General features: G+C 41.2%; 1 protein-coding gene across 2 annotated transcripts in view; it reads right to left on the bottom strand.

Annotated features, from left to right (window-relative positions):
• Positions 1–954: 954 nt before the first annotated feature.
• Positions 955–9,662, bottom strand: part of NSUN7 (NOP2/Sun domain family, member 7) — an 80,914-nt gene continuing 72,206 nt past the window's right edge. The window contains exons 10-11 of one of the 2 annotated variants that reach the window (XM_011987968.1): positions 3,757–3,880; positions 955–2,628 (exon numbers count right to left, since the gene is read on the bottom strand). In XM_011987968.1, the coding sequence (XP_011843358.1) occupies positions 1,999–2,628; positions 3,757–3,880 (754 nt within the window). In that variant the 3' untranslated portion in view covers positions 955–1,998. The remainder of the gene's footprint in view (positions 2,629–3,756; positions 3,881–9,662) is intronic. The other variant, XM_011987970.1, reaches the window with a different exon arrangement.

The following is a 9,662-nucleotide window of genomic DNA, read 5'->3' as shown; positions in this document are numbered from 1 at the left end:
GAATACTTTTCAGTCTGGTATCGGGGAGGGCCAGGATAGGATAAGGGATTCTTGTGATATATAATGGGATTCTTTGCTGAACAATTTTAAATTAAGCTGCACTGCCTTCCTTGAGGCATGGACTACTCTAACCCAGATAGAAATCTGGATGGGTAAGAGGATGAGCCACATGCTATAATTTCAGGGCAAGAAGATATTGTTTCATTTTCAAAATCAGCAAAATAAGCTGAGCATTTTATGTCTTTCTGTACTTTTCAAGAGTGATAATTAACATGGGAAGAATTCTTTGGGAATTTAAAATATAAGCCTGGTTCAAGTATAAAAAGTCTTGTTTTCTTTCTTCACTGACACTTTTTTTTTTTTTAGGCAAGGTCTCACTGTTGCCCAGACTGGCGTGCACTGGGGCAATCTTGGCTCACTGCAACCTGCACCTGTTGGGCTCAAGCGATCCTCCTACCTCAGCCTCCTAAGTAGCTGGGACTACAGGCATGTCCCACCACATCCAGCTAATTTTTGTATTTTTTGTAGAGATGGGGTTTTGGGATTTCACCACATTGCCCAGGCTGGTCTGGAACTCCGGGGCTCAAGTGGTCTGCCCACCTCAGCCTCCCAAACTGCTGAGATTACAGATGTGAGCCACTGCACCCAGCCCACTGACAAGTTTTACTGATAAATGTAAATCTAAGCTAAAAGAAAATTTATTACCGCTGTAATAAAATTTGCCATTCTCTTTTAATCCTCACTTCAAATAAGAAAGTAAAAATAGAATATCAGAGCTGAAATAGACCTAAATATTCATCTTGAAGAGGGTAATATTCTAAAAATCATGCCACCTGAATTGAGCATTTTAGGAATTTACATAACATTTCTATACAACTGAATTACAAAAATAAAACTTTAAATTCAAACTTTATGACTATGTCTATGAATGTTTTTAAACAATAAGATATGTAGTTGTATCTTATTCTATTTAATGACAATTTCTGTTGCCATGATGAAAAATCAATAGACCCAGAAATGATAACCATACCAATTCTTGGTAGGCAATTGATAATACGTTCAAGATGAATCGACATTTCATATAATTAAGAGTGCTACAATAGATTTAATTGTGCATCAGAAATGATTTACCAAAGTTTGATTCCTGTGTGTTGTTTGAAATGACTTGTAGATTTTGTTGTATCACCTGATCTTTGAAGAGAATCAGAAATGTATGGGTTACTTCAACAGTAGGTATCACTTGCATTCAACAGTTTTGCCTCTTCAGAATTATTAATATTTAGGTGGAAATTTGCTCACAGTCTTTTTTTATAAGAGCGCTTGACATATAGGAAGGGAGAGATGATTGTGTCCAGTCTATTCACGATCCTGGAAACTCCCCCAGTGAGAGACACCTCACGTAAAAGCGTCTCTGAGCTACACACACCTGGCACTTGGGAACTTCCTGCGCTTCCTACTTAAACTCAACTTCAGTCACGTTACAAAAACTCATGGCACTCCCTGTTCAAAGAACAGCTTGATATTTAAGAAAAAAATCACCCTCGATCGTGGTTGAGAAAGTCACGACTCCAACTGCGTGGATGCTGAAGAGCAGTCAGCGGGCGGGAGAGGCCAGGATCGCTTGCCCGTTCGGCTTTCTAATGAGCTGCCTGCTGAAAGGAGGTAGTGTTTCCTGCCCTGCAGGAGAAACTGGGCAGCTTTAAGTCCAGCCTGAAAGTTCACAGGAGTGAGATAAGTTCTGACAGCTGACACTGAGTCTCTAACTGGATCCTCTCAGAGCAGCACTGATCGGTTGAAGTCTCTGAATTCTGCTTTGCTGACTCCTACATTATTGTTTCTCACTTGTCTGAATTCTCTGAAACTAATATCAGACTTAGAAGATCCCTAAGTGACCAAAAGAATGAATACCTTGTGTCGAGATGTGGAACCTTCAGAGAAATACTAGACTTTGAAAAAAAAAATCAACCGCTCTTTGGCCCCTATAAAAAAATAAGACAATCAAAGCCATCGCCGAGGAGGCCTGAGTAGGGAGGAACGTGTGTCATCTTTAGGCTTTTCCCCTTTTCTGGATAGTGAAGGTGTGGGAAGGCAGGTGGGCACAAGTGGCTTGGGGGCAACCCAATGACAGTACAAATGTTGAGTTGGCATCCGAGATCTGATCCCTTGGGGACTTGAAAATGGCATAAAGACTGGAGGCAGAATAATCTCGATGGGTTTCAGAGCAACCATTCTGTCTTCTGGCCGAGGTCTTATGAAGTGTGTCTGCCGTTCACGCGGTCTGGAGGGACAAGTGTTCTTCATAAATGTAGGCACTGCAGGATGAGGGGCCAGCTTGTGTTTTCTGGTCTGTGAGGAAGCCCCCACTTGAGCAGTATTTTTCTGGGGAAGAGATGGTTTTGTTACAGTCTCTGATAGATTAGCACTGGCTTTAGTTTCTCGATTCAGGAACTCAGCAATCTTCATTTGGATGCCATTATCAGAGGTGGCAGCTTTTGTCAATGATGTTTTTGATTTTTTCTTCTTCTTCTCCCGTTTTGATGATTTACCCAACTCAATCCCATCCAGCAGACCCTTGGCTGCAGCTCGGGCCAAAACATCTTTCACAGACACTGTCTCAGAAGGGTCCCGCTGCAATTAAAGAAGCACTTACTAAATGTGGGAGTTAGCTATTATTGTGTCTCTTGCAAATATTTATCAATGTATCAGTAAAAATAAAAAGACTCTATTATACTAAAAGAAATAAATAGTTTTTAGGCCTTAGTCCCCAGTCTCATAAGCCTCAGCAAATGCCAAAAACAAAAACAAAAATGTAAACTTCTCCATTTATGAACCTGATACCTGATAGAAAAAAAGAATCACAGGGGTTTTTTTTTTGTTTTTTTGTTTTGTTTTGTTTTGAGATGGAGTCTTGCTTTGTTGCCTAGCTCACTGCAACCTCCCAGATCTCAGCTCACTGCAACCTCCACCTCCAAGTTCAAGCAGTTCTCCTGCCTCAGCCTCCTGAGTAGCTGAGATTATAGGCATGCGCCACCACGCCCAGCTGGTATTTTTAGTAGGAGTTTCACCATGCTGGCCAGGCTGGTCTCGAACTCCTGACCTCAGGTAATCCACCCACTTCAGCCTCCCAAAGTGCTGGGATTACAGGCATGAGCCCCCACACCTGGCTGCTTATTTCTTACATATGAGGGAAGATGCACTAGATGTTGACAAAATGCTTGGGGAGGTGGGGTGGCAGCCAGGCAGAAGAGGAACACTCTGGGGAAGTAGAAAGAACAGGGCTGGCGGGGCGCGGTGGCTCACACCTGTAATCCCAGCACTCTGGGAGGCCAAGGTGGGTGGATCACGAGTTCAGTCAGAAGTTAAAGATCAGCCTGGCCAACATGGTGAAACCCCATCTCTACTAAAAATACAAAAATTAGCCAGACGTGGTGGAGGGCGCCTGTAATCCCAGCTACTTGGTTGAGGCTGAGTCAGAGAATCACTTGAACCCAGGAGACAGAGGTTGCAGTGAGCCGAGATCACGCCACTGTACTCCAGCCTGGGCTACAGAGCAAGACTCCGTCTCAAAAAAAAAAAAAAAAAAAAGAACAGGGCTTACTTGCCACACAGCAGTCATTCTTGCTGCTGCCCTTTAGCTGTTTATGAAATGCAAACACATCTTTACAGAATCTGCACAGTTTCTGGCTTACTCTTATGAGGCTTTGTAGTTTATTAATTCCAAAGTATGACATGGATTAGGATTTTCTTTTTCCTTACCTCCCTTGTTAAAATAGAAAGAAAACAACCATTGGTAATTTCAGATGGTTCCATTCTAAAAAATTTATCAGTAGACAATTGAATTTCCTTTAAGGAGCACAGTGGAAGAACAGGAGGACTCAGCCTGCAGCAGACGGGAACAAGCATTCAGCAGTTAGAATGGCTTCTTTGCCAAGAGAGGAAGAAAGTAAATTGCAGCTACATTTTTTTCTAGTATACTTTACTAATCATTTAAACAGAAATTCCAATCAAGAACACAATTCTGAAGCAGCCTTTCCCTAAATACTATTATAAGTTAAAAGCTCTAATATTTTATATTAGTTCATAATTTATTATAAATCCCAGATTCTCCATCTTTAACCAACTATGCCAAGAATAACAAATTTTTAACAAACTAAAAACTGACCTTCCCAAAGTCATTAATATGTTAGTAAGAGGTTTCCATTATCAAAGCAGGTAAACATGTACATTAATCACAAAGTTATCCAAAATTGCCTATATTTCTACCATTTTCAAAATACAAAGGAGAAAACATTTTCTTTTGGTTATTTTTTGCACAATTACAATATAAAAATATAGCCTATCACTTTAATTACATTCTTCTTCCCAGTCACTTTTTGAGGATTAATAGATGAGTTATATAGTGTTCAAGAAAGTATATAACAAAGACTGTGTACGAAAAATCTCAAATCATGAATAGATTTAAAATGAAATTTTTGACTTTTATGTTTAATATTGAATTTATCATTTCTTAGTAAGTGGTTCATTCATGAATAATAAATGATTCTATTTCCAGGCTTATATCATTAAAATATATTTAGTAATAAGTCAAAGCAATTAAACACCATTCTATATGAATTAAACTATCAGGAAATCTTTTATTAATCATTGTGTCCTGGCCGGGTGCCGTGGCTCATGCCCGTAATCCCAGCACTTTGGGAGACTGAGGCAGGTAAATCACTTGAGGCCAGGAGTTCGAAACCAGCCTGGCCAACATGGTGAAACCCCGTCTCTACTAAAAATGCAAAAATTCGGCCAGGTGTGGTGGGTCACACCTGTAATCCCAGCACTTTGGGATGCTGAGGCAGGTGGATGGGTCACCTGAGGTCAGGAGTTCGAGACAAGCCTGGCCAACATGGTGAAACCCTGTCTCTGCTAAAAATGCAAAAATTAGCCGGGTGTGGCGGCAGACGCTTGTAATCCCAGCTACTCAGGAGGCTGAGACAAGAGAATTGCTTGAACCTGGGAGGTTCAAGCCACAGTTGCACCATTGCACTCGGGCCTGGGCGACAAGAGCGAAATTCTGGCTCAAAAACACAAAAATTAGCCAGGCGTGGTGGCAGGTGCCTTTAATCTCAGCTACTTGGGAGTCTGAGGCAGGAGAATCATTTGAACGCAGGAGGTGGTGGTTGCAATTAGCTGAGATCACACCACTGTACTCCAGCCTGGGTGACAGAGAAAGACTCCATCTCAAAATAATAATAATAATAATAATAATAATAGTGTCCGTGTGACACAGCTACAAGCCAAAGAACACCAAGGACAGCCAGCACCCACCACAAGCTGGGAGAGCGCAGGGGACAGGCCTCTCCAGCACAGGCCCCAGGAGGAATCCACCCGGCTAGCACCTTGCCAATGCCTTGGTTTAGGACTCCCAGCCTCCAGAACTATGAGAGAATAAATGTTTGTTGTTATAAGCCACCAAGTTTGGAGGAATTTTTTTCAGCAGACCAGGAAACTAACACACATGACAAACGGGATTTTGCAGATGTAGGACAGGTCCCACGTTAGTTACCCTGAAGATAGGGATATTACCTGGGTGGATCTGACCTAATCACATGACCTTTGAAATCAGGGTCTAGAGGTCAGACATGGAAGAAGTCAGAGATTCAGAACACAAGATGCTATGATGGCTACTGCAGATGCACAGATGGGGGAGCCTTTGGACAAGGAATGAAAGTGGCCTCTAGGAGTGGAGAGCAGTCAAGTGACAGCAGCAAGGAGACGAGGACCTCAGTCCTGCAAACACAAGCATGGGTTTGGAAGTACACTGTTCCCAGAGCCTCCAGAGAATTCAGCCTAGCTCATATCCTGAGCAGAGAACCTGGCTGTGCCATACCAGACATATCTGACTTATGTGAGCTAATTAATAGATGTTTTTAGCCACTAAGTTTGAGGTAATTTCTTAAATAGAAAAGAACACACAGTGGTTCACACTAGGCGAGGAAGCAATGCCAGGCTGCAGATGGCAAGCAGTGGAAGAAGGAACAAGAGGATGGAGAAGTGAGCTCGCTACCATGGATAATACTATTAAGGCTGGAAAACCAGCCAGAAGGCTATATTGAGAGGAGGATCCCAAAAGTACACCCACTATCAAGCAACAAGGAATGGCCTGGTGAGAGGGGCACCACAGCACTGAGAGGTTTGGTAGTGGCTTTCCTCTGCAAGCCAGGGCTGACAGTAGGGGATGCAGTGACACAACTGGGCTCACTGACAGCAATGAAAATAATAGGATCCTGAAACAATAGAGACCAGGTGAGCAAATTAACCATCAGAAGCCAGGCATATGCAGATACTGATGATCATAATGAGTACTAAGACCAGAGAAGCATGTACTCTGGTGCGTGCACACTAAGACCTCTCATGCACTGCTCACCTTCCTGCCCTCCACTCTTACTAGGTAACAGAAAATCAAAACACAGAACACAACCTAGACCTCAGGCTCAAAGACTGTTCACTATTAGAAAAGACTAATTCACCACTATGTTAAAATGTCAGATGAGAAATAACATCTGATCATATCATTAAATGCTGCAAAGGCTTTTCATAAAACTAGGCATCCATTAGTGATTTCTTTTTTTCTTTTTTTGAGATGGAGTCTCGCTCTGTCGCCCAGGCTGGAGTGCAATGGCATGATCTCGGCTCACTGCAACCTCCACCTCCCGGGTTCAAGCGATTCTCCTGCCTCAGCCTCCCCAGTAGCTGGGATTACAGGCGCCTGACACCACGCCCAGATAATTTTTGTATTTTCAGTAGAGACGGGGTTTCACCATGTTGGCCAGGTTGGTCTTGAACTCCTGACCTCAGGTGATCCGCCCACCTCGGCCTCCCAAAGTGCTGGGATTACAGGCGTGAGCCACAGCACCCGGCCCCATTAGTGATTCTGAAAACCTGTTATTGTGCTATTGGCTTAAGTATAGACATATAAATCAATGGATAGAATAAGAATAGAATGAGAGTCCAGAAATAAGCCCACACATCTATGATTAGTGGGTTTTCTATTTTCTTTCTTTTTGTTTTAGACAGGCTCTTGCTCTGTCTCCCAGTCACAGCCTTGACTTCCTGAGTAGCTGGGACTACAGGTAGGCACCACCACACCTGGCTGATTTTTTGTGGAGATGGGGTCTCTCTATGTTGCCCAGGCTGGGATTAACTGATTTTCAACAAGGGTGCCAAGACCATTCAATAGGAGAGAATAGTCTTTTCCACAAATGTTGCTGGGAGAACTGGATGGCCACATGCAAAGAAGGAATTTGGACTCCTAACTCATATCATATACAAAAATTAGTGGTGATTGTTGTACAACTTCATGAATGTATTAATATTTTAAGGCACTGAACTGTACACTCTAAAATGGTGAATTGCATAGTATGTGAATTACATCTCAAAAAGCTTATTAAAATAGGAATAGTTACCTATACTTAATGTATATCTATGACATAATATAAACACACACATCCATGTAGTTGGTATTCAGCTGGTACTTGCTGGTGTGGCTGTATCAGCAATAAAAATACCAGAATTTCTGGGCTTATTCCTATTTGCTGCCCCAGCTCTCCAAGTGCCCCTCTAGACCATCACATAATAAAAAGGGACAAAGAGGTTACACCTAGCTCACCAAGGGACCTCCAAAGCCCTACTTCATCCCTTTAATGGGATATTTTAGGACTTAGAAGTGGCAAGATATAGGAAGGAAATTGTTAACCACTTAGTTATGCATCTTTGGATTGTGGGTGGAGTTTCCATAACAAAAAAATAATAAAATTTGAGAAGAAACCCACTTAAACCTATAGTAGTTATAGCACTGTCATATTAGTATAGAAATAGCCAAAGGTCAATGGAATAGAATTACAGGTCCACACAGAAGTATACATGGGCTTAAAGCATATTTTTAAAAGATGGCATTTTAAATCAATGGGGAACGGGGGCCAAGGAAATATTATTTGGGGAAAAAGTAAACCTTGATCCATACTTGAGTCTTTTACCAAAATAAAGAGCAGAAAACTCAATTATTTAAATATAAAAAAGATGAAATTATAAAAGTAATATAAGAAAACTGATAAAAGCATTCATAAGCTAGGAATCCACATAACACAAAATGTAGAAACCATAAGGTAAACATTGATACAAATGTCTACACAGAAATTGCTGTAAAGCAACTACTTTTTCTTTTCTTTTTTTTAATTTGATTGATTTATTTATTTATTTTTGAGACAGAGTCTCACTATGGCATCCAGGCTGGAGTGCAGTGATGTGATCTCGGCTCACCACAGCCTTGACCTCTTGGGTTCAAGCAATCTTCCCACCTCAGCCTCCCTAATAACTGGGACTACAGGATTGCACCACCACACCTGGCTAATTTTTGTATTTTTTTTTTTTTGTAGAGATGGGGTTTCACCACATTGCCCAGGCTGGTCTCGAAAACCTGAGCTCAAATGACCACCCACCTCAGCCTCCCAAAGTGCTGGGATTACAGGCATGAGCCACCATGCTCAACCTATAAAGCAATTTTTTAATTCAAGTTTTTATTTAAAAATAAAAAGATAATCTGAAAAATATCTGTAATTCATATGAAAACAGCAACTCTTCCTAATATATAATAAGACATGTGAAAAGAAGAAAAAGAATAATCCAGTTGAAAACAGTGAGAAAGTACATGAACATGCAATTTATAAATAAACAGTAACAACTATAACAATTTAAAATTATTGAACATTTATTATATGCCAGATACTGCTCATGTGTTAATTTAATATATTCAGTCTCCACAAGGATCTAATGATGTAGGTAATATCATTAACTATATTTCACAGCCACCTTTTACAGCCACCTCACCATTCACAATACCCTTCTCCCACTTAACAAAAAAGGTATATTGTCCTGGGATATTAACATCTCCAGGATGCTAACAAAGGGACAACTCAAGAAGGTGGCCCCCTTCTCCCACGGCAATGCAAGAGTTTAGGTAAGAAATCTTTAAGAGGGTATCAAACTCAGCAAACCTTCCTTCCTTCCTCCCTTCCTCCCTCCCTTCCTTCCTCCCTCCCTTTCTCCCTTCCTCTCCTCCCACACTCACTTCCTCCCTCCCTCCCTTTCCCTTCCTTATTTCTATATATCTATCTTAGAATTCAAATTTAGAAGAAAATCACAAGAGAATATTAATGTTTATTTGAATTAAAGAATAAAGTCAGACTTTCTGACAAGGTAAATTTGGTTTTGACAATGAGAACTAGTTATGTAAAACAGGTAACAAATTTAGCAAAACACATATGTAACATAATGTTCCAGAAGTAATATATTTTGCAGCTATTTAAACTTATGATGAAAATGTTAGATATTAACTCTAAAATAAAGAACAAGATATATAGTTATTCAAAAATGTTTAGGGGCCAGGTGCGGTGGCTCACACCTGTAATCCCAGCACTTTGGGAGGCCGAGGCAGGTGGGTCACTTGAGGTCAGGAGTTCAAGACCAGCCTGGCCAACATGGTGAAACTTTGTCTCTATTAAAAATACAAAACTTAGCCAGGGGTAGTGCTGCATGCCTGTAATCCCAGCTACTTGGGAGGCTGAGGCAAGAGAATTGCTTAAACCCAGGAGGTGGAGGTTGCAGTGAGCTGAGATTGC

This window comes from Mandrillus leucophaeus, unplaced genomic scaffold (genome assembly GCF_000951045.1).
Source record: "Mandrillus leucophaeus isolate KB7577 unplaced genomic scaffold, Mleu.le_1.0 Scaffold320, whole genome shotgun sequence".
NCBI classification, from domain to species: Eukaryota; Metazoa; Chordata; class Mammalia; order Primates; family Cercopithecidae; genus Mandrillus; species Mandrillus leucophaeus.
Note: the sequence above shows the minus strand (reverse complement) of the source record. Positions and strands in the feature narration are given on the sequence as shown.